Raw genomic sequence first — 14,150 nt, 5'->3', positions numbered from 1 at the left:
GTCTCTATACATAAGTCGTAGGAAATGTTGACTCATCTACCTGGTAACACCTCTATTCGCTACACCTCAGTAAAATACAAAGATCAACGAAATATCTCGCATGAATGGAACGTTTCCTTAAAAGAGATTGGAGGAATCATCGCATGTTCCGTAATTAACTCTGTCGTAGCTCTCGACGCAAAAGTAAGAAACGTTTAAGGAAACGCATTATACGACGTATAAATAATTAATTCAGGAATGTAAATCATTCGTCGGATGGTAGTTTGTTTCAATAAATAAGACGTGTATTTATTTTTTTTGTTTTTTGACAATTACATCTGAAATCCGCTGGATTTCCGGACGAGTTATAATGCACGTTTCTCGAGTAAAAGGTGTTATCAGGTGACACAAGATTAAATAATCGTATCGTATCGAAGAACAAGTCGAAGGGTTGTGTCTCTCTAAAGAGAGAGAGCGAATATTCTATATATGTAATTATATAGAACTCTCTACGTCACTTTCCCTCCTCCGCGAGTTCTCCGAACTCTGTTACAAGAGAGATTTATTATTTTTTTCGAGAAAAATTCTTTATTTTACTCGCGTCCAAAGTTTCGTTCAAATCGGAGCTTTGGTTGAAACGTTTTACTACGTCTCTTCTCTTTGTTATTTTTTATTTTTTCCGATTACATCTTCCTGTCGCACAGCGACGCAGAAGCTCTACTGTATTCACAGAATAAAATACATGTATAAGTAGATACACATCGTGCCTCGACGAGTCAGTCGATATTTATATCAGTAAATCTGTTTTAACACGCAGAAAAATGTCGTGGAGCTTTTTTTCGTCTAGATATACCTATTAACCGTAAGCTCATTCCTCTTCTCGATAATCTCTTTCTTTTTCTTTGCGCAAATTAGTAGTTTTTCTTTCTCATCGTCTCATCGATCATTCTCAGAGAATATTTGCATTGATCTGTCTTACTTCTACTTACATGATATACTATTGTTTCTCGCGAATGCAACGAATTGGGTAAACACGAAATCTCACCGTCTGATAGTGACCGATCACTAATTTCACATTTTCTTAATTCATATTTCTCGGAAACGAGATATAAGTATATCTTTAAATGGTCTCAACTCGCATGGAAATTTAATTTGAAAGAAATTTTTCCTTGCAAGTTGCGCCGCAAAAAAAAAAAAAAAAAAAAAAAGGAACGATCTTAACTGCAGTGGAATTTCGTGTTTGCCAAACCAGAAATGTAAAGCGAACTCAGTCTTTGGTTGGAGCGATCAAATCTTGATGATTCTCGACATTTTATTTAATTTTAAAATGGCTATTTTGGGTCATTATATTTTTAACATTAATAAATTTTATATAAAAATTCATATATACCACTATACTTCGTTTTTTTTAAGTGTCCCAACTAAAATGAACAAATTACTTTTCTTCTTTACAAATACATATTCTCGAATTTTCATTCACATAAAATCGCTCGTTCTTCTCAAAATCATTTGGCGGAAGAATTATCGCTTTTTTTTCTTTTTTAAGGCGTCGCTAAAAATCTCGATAGCAGCATATATACGCAGTATACACTGTGTGTATGTATGTGTGTGTGTTTGTTAGTGTGTACGTATGCGAACGTTTTTTAAAAGCTAAACGCTATACAAATACGAGCGAACAAAGTGGAGAGAATGGAGGATACGGCTTCGCGCGCAACAGTGAATCTGAGAAAAACGAGAGAAATAATGAAATATCTAAAGAGTATGTACAAATATATGTCAGAAAAACGGATTTCACAAAAAATGTTAGATAATATACAGGCGAAAGTATGTGTGTGAAGATCTTAACAAAATAATAAGTCCTATCCAGGATAAAATTTCTTTATTACTCCACCCTTCTAAAATCGTCTTGAATTCATAAATTTTCGTACACGTTTCGCTGTGCGCCTACCACAACAACATTTTTTTTTATTACAATTATTTAGTTAATTACCTAAAAATAAGAGATACAATAAGCGTAATTATTTTTATATGTACAATATATCCTTTTTTTGTTTTATTTTATTACGATTTCGAGAAGTCTGCCTTCTTCTTTTTTTTTTTTTTTACAGAATTTGTAACACATTCACATCATAATCTTAATCCCCCATCCCCCCCGTTTCTCGCGTTACGGCTGGCGACAAAAATCTGTTTCATTATATTCGCTAAATGCGAGAAATTCTTTGAAATAGGCATTTACGAATAAATCAGAAATCCCATTTTATATCGGCAATTACTCAATGATCAGTGCCTGTGTGTTTTAATTTTTAACAAATAACAATCTAGAGCTCTCTTTCTCTCTCTCTGCGCAATCTCGAAACTCATCTTCAATTTCTGCACGCGGTTATTCTGCTTGCAGTAACAAGAAAAGTATAACTATCAATGTGTTAAAGAAGAATATGAAATAAAATGTGACTGTAGAAGGTACAAAAGAGATGTTATCCGCAAAGTATTTCGACGAAATAAAAATCACTTTCCGATCTTTCGATATATTCTGAAAAAAATATCAATTCAGAAAGATCGCCTTGTTTAGGACGTGGCGTACATTCGCATATACAGAAATAAATTGTACAGTCAATATATTGTCAATTTGATCAGTAAAGATATTCTCTCGTTTCTTCTATGTTTTTTTTTTACACATTTTCTTATACAACTTTACGATGAAGTAGCAGAAAGGGAGATGACGGGATATAGAAAGATTAAAGGGAGGAAGAGAGCGTATATTACATGTGAAAATCCAAGAGATACTATAACGTATTGATTATTGGTCTTTTTTTCAAGATAATGAATCGAGGTTTAGCTTCGCGAAAGCGTTTTATATATATATATATATTTTTTTTTAATCTCCGAAAGAACGGCGTGTGATTAAATGTGAAACGACAAGATGTTTTGATCGAATTAATTGTAAATATTTGCTTTTAAGTATATCCAAGATAATTTGTTCAGTTGTATCAATAAATTCTACCATTTGGACTATGCAGCCAATTATATATGCATGCCGATGAAAGAACGAATGCCAGTCATATATAATTTGGCGTTGCCTTTTCGGCAGAATAACCGTTGAAATGTCTGTCCAAACAGAGATTCAATGATGGCACGCCTGAATTTTATTCGTATATACTCGAATTTTTCAAGTCTGTACGTAACGTGCACAACAAGACTTACGCGAACTTGAATTTTGAATATTCACATCCGAGCTCTATTAAGTAATTCTATTCTATAAATAAGAACGAATATCGAACAGCTTTCGAGCAGTTTACATTTATCTAACAGTAAAATGTTATCGAGTCTGTGAGACGGCAGATAAAAATGTAGTAGAATGAGATGGTGCAGAATATCATAATAAAGCTTTTGCTTCGTTCTCATTTCCTTTAAATTCACACACATTTGAGAAATTAAAAAAAAAAACGGAATTAATTGAATCGCGTGTAGAACAGATATATGAAGTTACATTAAGAAATCTATCTTTAAAGGCAATGAAATTTAATCATTTATATATTTACTTTGTCAAAGACTTTTGTTTGAAGTACTTCAGTATTTCAATATCTCTAATATCGATAGTGGTAGAGTTTCAGTCACTAATGTGAAAGACGTAAGTGTTCTTATACATTGCCCCAGTGTGAGCTTTGTAGATTCTAATACAGTATTATAATGATCTCTCCGCACACACAAATCCTGTGATACAAGCTTTTCCAAACGCAACATTATAAAATTACCCTATAATCGCATATCAGTCGCATATAATATGTAGGCGACGGATATGCACGTATCAAAATGTACGTTTTGGCGATTACTGGAGAAAGAGAAAAAAAGAAAGTCCTTTTACGATTATAATGACTTAATGCTATCAAAGATTCATTGATAACAATAGCTTCGATATTTCACAGCCTGGAAGCCTTTAACATAGTATTATATATGTATATATTTATATATGTATATATAAGGAAATAGCATTACTCTATATAAAGTCATATAATATTTGAACCGAATCTATATATATACAGTATTGAGAAAAATCGTACACTTTCGTAAGAAATTAAATTAATCTATTTTTCGTTTTCTGTATAGTGTCATTTATCTGGAAAGCGATGAGAAGTAATTCGAGCATACTATTGTACTTACAAGAGCAGATTACTATAATCCCCGCCATTGTTAACGTTGCGCTTGAATTTATTTTCTATATATCGTTATAAAAAAATTTATAGCATAAATCATTTCTAAATCGTTTTTCGAAACCCGATTTTTTAGGGAAATTAAAATAATTATTGATCGTAATAAAACAAAATAAAATTAAAATAATTATCGATCAATAGCAATGATAAAACGCAAAGCCTCTATATTCTTGAATGTATATCTTGAATGACGGATGTTACATGGGATATACAAAGTTAAAAGAGCTCTTTTTGCGGAATTTCGATTATCCAATAATTAATGCTGTGTCTGAGAAAGCTTGCTGCCCACCCAATTATTTTGTGTCATTGTAGATGATAAATAAGGGATTTCGATAATCTAAACATGTAATAGCTTGCATTTCAGATTTCTGGTTAGTTTTCCTTGCATTGAACGAATGAGACTATTGCAGACTAAAAACAAAACAGTATATTGCACGTTATATTTTGAAAAGAAAAACTTAATTATATACATAATTTTAAAACTTTGCTACAATTAATATGTATCCTTCGTGAGCCAGGAATCCTCTGACTACATATATATTGCCCTCTATTTTTATACGATACAAAGAAAACGAGCACTATTACTAAAAAATATTAAGTGCTAATTTTGGGCAATTGGATACATTAACTTCGGAATCTTGTATCAGGAACAATGGCAACATTTTTTTACATGGCTATCATGGTCATACTTAGCGATCGTTAATGGCTATCATGGTCGTTCAATGAGCAAGGAAAAAGAAAATTTGAAAGAGTACGGATCGATTATAATCCTTCTCTCAATAAAGACAGAAGAAAAAGAAATTTGATACTTGCATCAGAATCCACGCTATCGCTGATTTGCATCGCCGCACAATAAAGCAACTGATCGAAGGAGCAGTTTTGCAATTGTACCTAGCCGTATCGCTCTTTCGCGTCAACACGTAACGCAGTATATCATCAGTACGCGTTCCATCTCCCGCCCGAGGCAGACATCATAGGCAAGGTAAGAGAATTTAACGAAGCCCCCAGTGACGTATTGGCGGCAACAGGGGTGCCGATAGCAGGCATCATGTCACTTCCATCGCCAGTGAATTTGTTTTGTTCGCCCGTACGAGCTGCTGCTGCTGTGGCTTGCTGTCGCACGGCGAATTGTCCACTCCATCCACCTCCATATCCAAACTTTCACTAAATAAATAAAAAACGATTAAATTGATTGAATTAAGTTGTATTAGACAGGGTGTCTACTCAAATTTTGTAAAAAAATTCCCTGAGATTCCCTCTGATAAAAATATAAAACAAAAAATAATTGTAAATTATTTAAATTAATTATTTATTAATTTATTATTTATTAAATAAATGAGTACTAATTTATTTAAATATTATCTATTAAAAATTTGAACAATTTTCTATGAAATTTATATAAGATCTTGAATTAAAAATAGATTGTCAATAAAAAAAATCACATAAAATTTTAATAAAAACTGAAATATTACTAAGATATGTTAGACATACGTTTCTTACACACCCTGTTAAATGATTGAAAAAATTTTCAGTAAAATCAAAACGATTAATCAAGATGTCGTCAAGGCATTAAAATTGATATATATTCTGGATACGATCGTAAATTGGATTGCATTTCAAACACTTTGTCAATTGATGATTCTATCGATTCTTTTGTATAGCAAATGTATTTCTAAAAAAAAAAAAAAAATTTTTTTGTTACTCTTGTTGCAAATTTGTAATTGGAAATTATATAAGCATAGAAATATTGAATTACCTATTACTATTAAGCGTAATTTCCCCGGACGTTGGGACCTGTTGCGCCTGATTCTGCGTCTGTTGCTGCTGCTGCCTCGCGAGACTGGCCAATTTATTTTGCGCTATCAGGCCAGGTAGCAAATTGGACGGCGGATGCTTCTGTGGCAGAACTAACGTGGACTGTTGGTTATTCACGACGTGGGTGCTGTTTGTCAGGTTGTTAGAGTTGTTTACATGCGACAGCGGACCGTTCTGGTGGCTATTGCCAAAGTTTGTGACGCTACCACCATTACCATTACCACTACCACTGCCGCCGCCACTGCAAGTAGTGCTCGCACTGAACACTCTAATGTTCGCACTACCACCGCCACTACCACCACCACCACCACCACCACTATTATTACCACCACCACTACCAACGCCGCAATTGCTGCCATTCCTATTATTTGTCGGACTAGTCAAGGATTTCGATAGAATGGAGGCAGCATTGCTGTTGTTGGGCAATTGTCTGTGTTGCTGCTTGTTGGGTTGATGATGATTCGACTGTGTGTCGATCGTGGCACCCATGCCGACATTGGTGCATTGCGTGGACACTGTACTCGATGCTACGGCGGCTTGATTAGTCGTACACGTGACGATAACGGAGGACGACGGAGGAATCGACGAAGAAGAACTCGTAGAAGTATATACAACACTAGAACCACCACTGAAACTGCCACCACTGCACTGAGGAGGCCGGGCCTGCTGCGTCGTCGTTGCGGGCGGCGCAAACAGATTACTCGTCAGCGGTGTCACCACAAAGCGCGAGCTGCCCAGCTCGTCGTCTGTCCGCGATTCTTTCACGCCACTATTGTCCGACAGACCGCTGGTGCTACTCGTATTATTGAGGTTCGCCACCGCAAATTCAAAGTCCGACACGACATTCGTCGGGAAGTAATCTGCGATGTTAAATTCCGATGTGAACGGTGACTCGTCATCTGCGCGCTCCGGCTCCACCTCGATGCATATGGACGTCGCCTCGGGCGGGAACGGGTATGGAAGCTTGGATCGAGACACCACTGGCTCTACATCCGAATCCGCGTCGTCGCTACTTTCCTCGTTTGGATTATGCACCGACACAGGCGGAGTCTTTGGTCGAAAATGTAACCTGTCAAACAGAGATTTAATACATGATACAATTGTATGAAACGTTCTTTCTCGTAAACTAAATCCATAAATAAATATAATTCTGCGAGTCAAAATGACAAGCATATAATTATAAGCAGGTATAATTTATTAATAAATAATAATAAAATATCTATACCACTCTTTTTTAACGGTAGTCGTCGCTGTGGCAGTCGCGTTTGAATCCACTAGCTCACGCTTGGAATCGTGTATCGTGAAATCTAAAGAAGACCACATGTCGTCCATATCGACGGTACAACGGTCCAGTATTACTCTGAAAATCATTAGCAATAAATAAATAAATACAATCAGTCGAACAAACACAGTTAAATGTTTTCTCTCGTTAAACGTTTGCACATGTCGTACCTGCCACCTCGACCAATCCTCCGTCGTGCAAGGCCGATACACCTTGGCACTGGTTTGCTAATGCTGGTCAGCGCAAACCTGTACTTTTTATCAGCCAAACCGCCTTCGCTTTTATCACACCAAGGCCAATTTCCAAAACCACCTGATGCAGGCTGCAAAGAGAAAAAACTCTATATATTTACAATCCTAAAAAAAGAACTTTTAGGCTATTTTTATATTTGTTAAAGGCCTGATTAATTGCATTGAAAGAAATGTACGCAAAAAGTCGGGATATCTAAAATGTATATCATCGATATGGATTGATCAATTTCAAAAAAAGATCAACCAATTGAATGATTTTGATAATTTAAGTACATTTTAAAATATGTCTAACAGATATAAAATATTGTATATGATAAAACAAACAGTGCATTAATCAAACATTTGATTAATTACTTAATTACTCTGAATTTATTTAAAGAATATATTAGGATAAAATATCGTAATGCAAAATCATACATTTTAATATTTTATCTAACATTTTGCCAATATTCCTTGCACTTTTTTTTGAATAATTAACATTGAAGTAGAACGTTCTGATATTGAGATAGCAATAAAGGAAAACTGTCTAATTAAAAACCAAGCACGATAAACGGTTCGCGAAATTATTCTTTCTTGTTTTCTAAATACTATTTATGTTCTAATATTTATTGTGTACATTTCAGGCTCAATTTCGGACTATCGTCAGCAAATAAAAATAGATTGAATGACCAGAAGAAACAAAACACAACTGAATAGACGTATGCACGATTCAATCTATTCTTATTTGCTAATGATCGTTCGAAATTGAGACCAAAACATAATAAATATTTTATATAAAGTATTTATTAAAAATATAAAACAATAAATATTTAACAAAAAAATAATTTGCGCACTATTTGTCGCACTTGGCTTCTTAATTAACCATTGTTCCTTTACTAAATAAATTAATGTTACATCATGATAACAAAATATATTTAAAATTGATCTTTTAAGAAAAAGAGTAAATAAAATGACTCACCGGTAAATAAGTGCAATTCCTATTTCGACGAAACGCGAATTGACCTTCATCTACGGTGTCTTCATCGTCGCGGTCAGAAGATAACGAGGGCTGAGAGTGTGAATGAGATGGAAGCGGACTATCTTCATCCGAGCTGATGAGCGGGTCCAGCCCGCCTCCGAGAACTGGACGATTTCCTCGACCGCCACTGCTACCCGTACCGGTACGAACACTGGTTTCCTCCAAATTTCCTGTCCTATTGTCTGTTTTATGTTTCCGTTTTTTGTACTGTCTCTTTTCTTTCCTGGGTACTACCTCGTCCTAAATTAAAAGTAAAGCAGCGTTAAATCATTATATAGTAGAGATAATATAGCAGATAAAGATAACGGTTCTTCTTTAATGCTGATACATACTTTACTACAGACTTTGTTTGTCCAATTTTGATGAACACCAAACTGATTAGTAAAGAGCGGAGCGAACGCTGGTCTCGGTGCCTTTAATGCCGACACCTCTGCCAGTATTTGTCCATTGAAATCTTGTGCTTGATACCTGTGAAATCAGAGAGATGTGGTTTTCATTAAACAAAAATAAAATACATATAACACTTGTATACAATACACATAGCAACACGTGTATCATCATAATTTTACACTAACCGTTTCTCGTAAATCTCAATTGTAAGATGCAAATGTTCGCGTTTCGTCTTTTCTCTACGTTTCACCATTTCCAAAAGCGTGACTGCCCTACTAAGATCCCTACGAAGTTTTAACATTTTCTCATAGCTCGTCTCATCATTCTTGCGATTCTTGCGAGTTTGCATCTTTTCCGTACGTCGTCTAAACGCAAGATATGGATTGTTGGCAGCCGAGCCAAATCGATTCTCCGTTTTAACCGTTAATAACAGTGGATGTTGCTGTAAGAAAAAAAAATTGATAAATATATATATATATATATAATTAACATCAGACAATATTTGAGACATTAATTTAGAAATACTAGAAATTTGATTAATTTCGTAAAGAGAAGCAAGAAACAAACTAATAGAATACAATTTATACATATTTCTACATTTCTGATAGATAATGTAAGCATATACATATAAAACCAAGTAACATAACCTCAAAATCACAAATGTGATATGCTTACAGTTTTAAGACGTTTATTGAGCCAATAATCGAAAACCGCGATAATTAAATCATCATCCTCTTTCAAAAGTGCCTTGGCTTCACTGAGGGTAACTACAGTTTGTCCTGAACTCTTTTCCAAACGATCCATCATCTCTTCAAATTGGAGAGGAGTCAAGTCCATCTTGCGACTTTGTACCGCAAACCATTTCTCATCTTCTGAATCCATATCATAATCAGGTATATCTTGTTCCATAGCAAAGGCTGTTAACAAAAAAGACAATAATCCATTAATTATTTATTACATATATTTAGTAAAAATGCAATGTAAAATGGTATCTTAATGATCTCTTACGTTGCATGTGTATTAATTGGCGAGGCAGCTTGAAATCAGCAGGATATATCTTGTCGTAAGCTTCCACATCTGCCAGATCGGTTACTTCAGGAGTAGGAATAATTAGACCTGTGCATATTGCTCTTTGAAGATGATGTTCCTGCAAAACACAAATAGATTTACTTAATTAAAATCATAGCGAAGCATTTGTGAATCACAATTATTATCGAATGTAAATAAGATTTTCAAAATCTAATAAATTTACAAAAAATGTTTAAAAAATTAAAGAATAAATTTAAATTTCTTAGTACATTATAATCTATTGTTTTGAGAAACTTATTTCAACTGATATTAATCTGATATATTTCATCAGTATGCCATAATTGTATAATTGTACAACAAAAAGAATAGTAATCATTTGAAGGATAGTATCATATGCTTTCGATAATGATATTTTATAAGTAATAATTTTTTTAATTGAAAATTATAATATATATCTAAAAATTATATAATATAAATCAATCATTGATACATTGTTATCGCGACCTAAAGACTCAAAGATCATAAATATCTATATGTTACAAACGCAAATGTGACTCGCTGCAAACAGTATTTAACGCAACGCATATAACAAAGTGAAGAAAATTAGGATTTATTTTGAAGTCTCTTTGTAAAAATAGATTCTAGGGTACTATTGCGTACAAGTACGAGACTCTTGTATGTGAAAAGCATCGCGAGAGCATTGTCAAAACGTCAGATGGAAAAACCTTTGACATTTTGACGCAGGAAAGCAGTAACAGTAGTGCAGGGTAACAATTAGAGATTGCTGGCGAAGCAAACGTTGACAGCTGTCACGGCAAGTCGGATCGGGAACGGAGATACGTGGGGAGGACGGGGAAGAATCGCGCGAGGATCGGCGATTACGTTAAACAAGGGGAAAATGAATATGTTATTTATGAATTTTCCAGGGTGCACGATGACGGGGGACTCGCCATCTGCCGGTTGTTTACCAAGTCGCGCGCCGTGGGTAAGATGGCGGACGAGGAAAACATGCTGGAACGAGAAACTGGACGTTCCGACTTACGCATTCCTCCTCCTTTTCCATGCCGCTGGGCATTTGGGGCACCGCGCGGTTAATGGCCGAATAATCTGGCAGATCTGGCAGCTCCTCGGCCATGTAGATCGGCATGGGCTTGGCGGCGTCCAGGGCGCGCGCCCTGAACGACAGCTTGCTCATCGCTGAGGGCGGCTGGCGCTCGCGCGTGTTGACAACCAAGGATGGCTGGCCGCAAACCGTGAGGCCAGTCGGGTCGGCTGAGGGGGGGCTCGCGGAACGCCGTGGACCTGCTTTCGAGGCCTGGCTGGGGGCCCTGGGGCCGAATTACCCGGCACAGAGAGCGCTCAGGGCCTCATCGTTCCCCGGCCATCGCGCTTGAACACGGTCACTCAGTCACCAAACGAGATATATCACTTCGAAAACATGTTTGCGTGACACGGTCCCTGCTCAAAGCCATCATGGCCGACGCACAGCCATTTAACACGTTCGGCCGCCGCCGTGCAGTTCGGCGAGCCGACGTGCGTCGCGCGGGAAGCGCCGCCGCCGTCGTCGTCGTCGTCGTCGCCACCGCGCGAGCCTATTGGTTATTGGCCGCCTAGACTCGAACCTTCCTCCACGAGTGCGCGTCCGATCCCGATGGTCCAATTTCCAAACCGCGTCTTGGACAAAATTACACCTTACACCTGGTGCAAGCAACTAAAGTCTTTACGAGACGTCATTTCGCTCGTAAAAGCCTCATATATTCTATTTCACAAGCTCTTCCTCTCTCTCTCTCTCTTTGATCTTCGACACCTAATCCCACCTAATCCTGAAACATACAAAATCAAGAGTCGCTTACATAAAGTTACAAATATAGCGCGTAATTCTTTCGTGCTGCGCACATTGATACAATGGCATACGATCCTCGGCATTAAATTCCGATTATTAATAGCGAGAATTGACATTTCTATTATTACGTACAGAGTAATGTTGGGAGGAAAAGTTGACGTCCGCTAAACGAGAAATATCGTTACATAAATAGAAAGTTCCTTCGCTTCAGCTGCACTTTTTGCGGTTTAAACCGAAGTAGGTATATACTTTGGACGTTGGAGGGAGAAAGAGAGCGAGAAACAGGGTGTAAACAGGTGTAGAGAGAGTACGCGTTCGAAGTCACCCACGTGTATCGTGGTCCGTCGTCGAAATGAGCGAAGCCACGTTATCAGAAATGAAATAGATAATGATGGAAATTTATTAAACATAAAATGAATGACGAGTCGCGCGTTTGACTCACGTTACGTGAGTCACGTAGCCTCTAATTCGCATGGCGGATTAAAACAGGCGTGTAACATGACGCGGATTATCGCGGTGCTGTCCGCGATTCCGAGGTTATCTCACCATCTGCGAGTGCGGCTGCCGAGTCTGTGCTTTACCGACGTTACGCCAGGTATTTCGTATTTCCGTTTCGTATCGCGACACATCGGTTACGCCCCCGAATTACGTCCCTAAACATCCCGAACTCACCTAATTTTCCCCTCGTACCCCCTCACGACGAGCACGTGTCGTTTCCCGCTGCCATTACGCTCTTCTCTCACCACTTCCGCCTGGGCGCGTGCACGTAAAAAGAGAAAGAATGCGCCAGGGCGGGAATTTTGACACATTCGAATTTTGGCGCGCGATTCGAGCGATGACGGAGCCTGCCTAATAATCGATAATTGTGCGAAAAGAGAAACTGATTAGAGATAATATCGCGAAAAAATATTTCTGCCGCTTTTATTAATTTTTTTAATTTCATGTATAATTGTAATTCAAAGATACAATAGAGCGTCAATCTATTTGAAATAGTACAATTGCTACAAAAAGTTAAAACATTTTTTAAATTTATATATATATCACATATCATTTTTTTTAAGGAATATACTTAAATGCATATATTTTTTAATACAGGGCAAACAGATACCTTGTCTAAACTTAACGCAGCAGAAATATTAGTGGCTGATTGTGATTTATTAATACCTTACGCAAACAAATTAACATCAGTCAAATGGATACAAGCGACATGGGCTGGCTTGGATAAATTTATTCCTCATATACAGAATACAGAAAGAAATTATATACTCACTCGTTTCTCTGGTGAATTATTCGGGCTAGCTATGTCTGAATACGTAATAGCGCAAATTGTTAACTTTGAACGTGATCAAAGACAACAATATGAGAATCAAAGGCTTGCTGTGTGGAAACAAGAAGGCAAACTGATAAATCACAGGCACATACGTAATTTGACCATAGGAATCTTAGGCCTAGGAACGATAGGAAAGTGCGGTAAGTTATAAATATCAAAATTTAAATATAGCATATATATATAATCAAACAAAGTCTGTAAAAATTCATTTCTTATTGTTTTCCAGTGGCACAAAAATTAAAGTTATTTGGCGCAACTATCTGGGGAATGACAAGTAGTACTCCGAAGGAAAAATTATTATATCTTGATGAACATAGAACTATAAATGGCTTGCAAGATATTTTAGAGAATTGCGATTATATCATTAATATATTGCCATCCACTCCAAATACAAATGGGCTTTTAAACGGAACTGTTTTGCAGCATTGCAAAGCCAAGAGTACTGTTTTTATTAACATAGGACGTGGTTCTGTTATTAGAGAAACCGATCTCATAAATGCTCTCGAACAGAGGTGGATTTCGGCTGCTATTTTAGATGTGTTTGAGAAAGAACCATTACCAAAGGAGAGCAAGCTATGGAATTTTCCACAAGTAACTATTATTTTTGTCTTGCTATCAAATAAAAAGGCTTCTATTTAGGTTTTATTAATAAATATTATAAATATTAATTTGTGTTTAGGTGACTATTTCGCCACACAATTCTGGTGTGACAGTTTTACAAGATGTCGTAGAGCAGTTTGCTGTCAATTATGCTAAGTACACGAAAAAAGAAAGTATGATAAATGTGTTTGATTTTAACAAAGGCTATTAATTTTGTAATGTATTTGTAAAATATTATTAAAATAATATATATAAGTATCATAGAATAGAAACATTTATATTACAACTAAAAATTTTTAAATTTAAATAAAGTGTAAGCCATTTCAAACTTGTATATCATTTCTGAAATGTCAAAATTTAAGTTACATAATTTAATTTTAGTTGATAATTAATAATTTCAGTTTA

At 36.3% G+C, this 14,150-nt stretch overlaps 2 protein-coding genes across 3 annotated transcripts; one reads left to right on the top strand and one right to left on the bottom strand.

Annotated features, from left to right (window-relative positions):
* Positions 1–1,186: 1,186 nt before the first annotated feature.
* E(pc) (Enhancer of Polycomb) lies at positions 1,187–12,529 on the bottom strand. 2 transcript variants are annotated; one of them, XM_083034882.1, is made up of 11 exons: positions 12,488–12,527; positions 11,015–11,795; positions 9,952–10,090; positions 9,619–9,860; positions 9,129–9,385; positions 8,886–9,021; positions 8,494–8,793; positions 7,455–7,606; positions 7,228–7,362; positions 5,944–7,071; positions 1,187–5,351 (listed from the first exon to the last, which is right to left on the bottom strand). In XM_083034882.1, exons 2-11 carry the CDS (start codon positions 11,165–11,167, stop codon positions 5,234–5,236), a joined length of 2,760 nt encoding a protein of 919 aa, XP_082891008.1. In that variant the 5' UTR covers positions 11,168–11,795; positions 12,488–12,527; the 3' UTR covers positions 1,187–5,233. The 2 variants fall into 2 exon arrangements, with proteins under 2 accessions (XP_082891008.1, XP_082891009.1); XM_083034883.1 differs by lacking the exon at positions 1,187–5,351 and adding an exon at positions 5,734–5,859 and having other exon boundaries at positions 12,488–12,529.
* LOC145934470 (glyoxylate/hydroxypyruvate reductase A) lies at positions 11,811–14,060 on the top strand. Its single transcript, XM_083034915.1, has 4 exons — positions 11,811–12,410; positions 12,911–13,285; positions 13,372–13,736; positions 13,825–14,060. The coding sequence occupies exons 1-4, from the start codon at positions 12,233–12,235 to the stop codon at positions 13,954–13,956; spliced, it is 1,050 nt and encodes a 349-aa protein (XP_082891041.1). The 5' UTR covers positions 11,811–12,232; the 3' UTR covers positions 13,957–14,060.
* Positions 14,061–14,150: the final 90 nt, after the last annotated feature.

The sequence above is a fragment of the Prenolepis imparis genome, unplaced genomic scaffold (genome assembly GCF_030444845.1).
Source record: "Prenolepis imparis isolate NDT839.2.m4 unplaced genomic scaffold, iyPreImpa1.0 SCAF_3, whole genome shotgun sequence".
In the NCBI taxonomy this organism is placed as follows: domain Eukaryota; kingdom Metazoa; phylum Arthropoda; class Insecta; order Hymenoptera; family Formicidae; genus Prenolepis; species Prenolepis imparis.
This window is presented reverse-complemented; position numbering and strand designations above follow the sequence as displayed.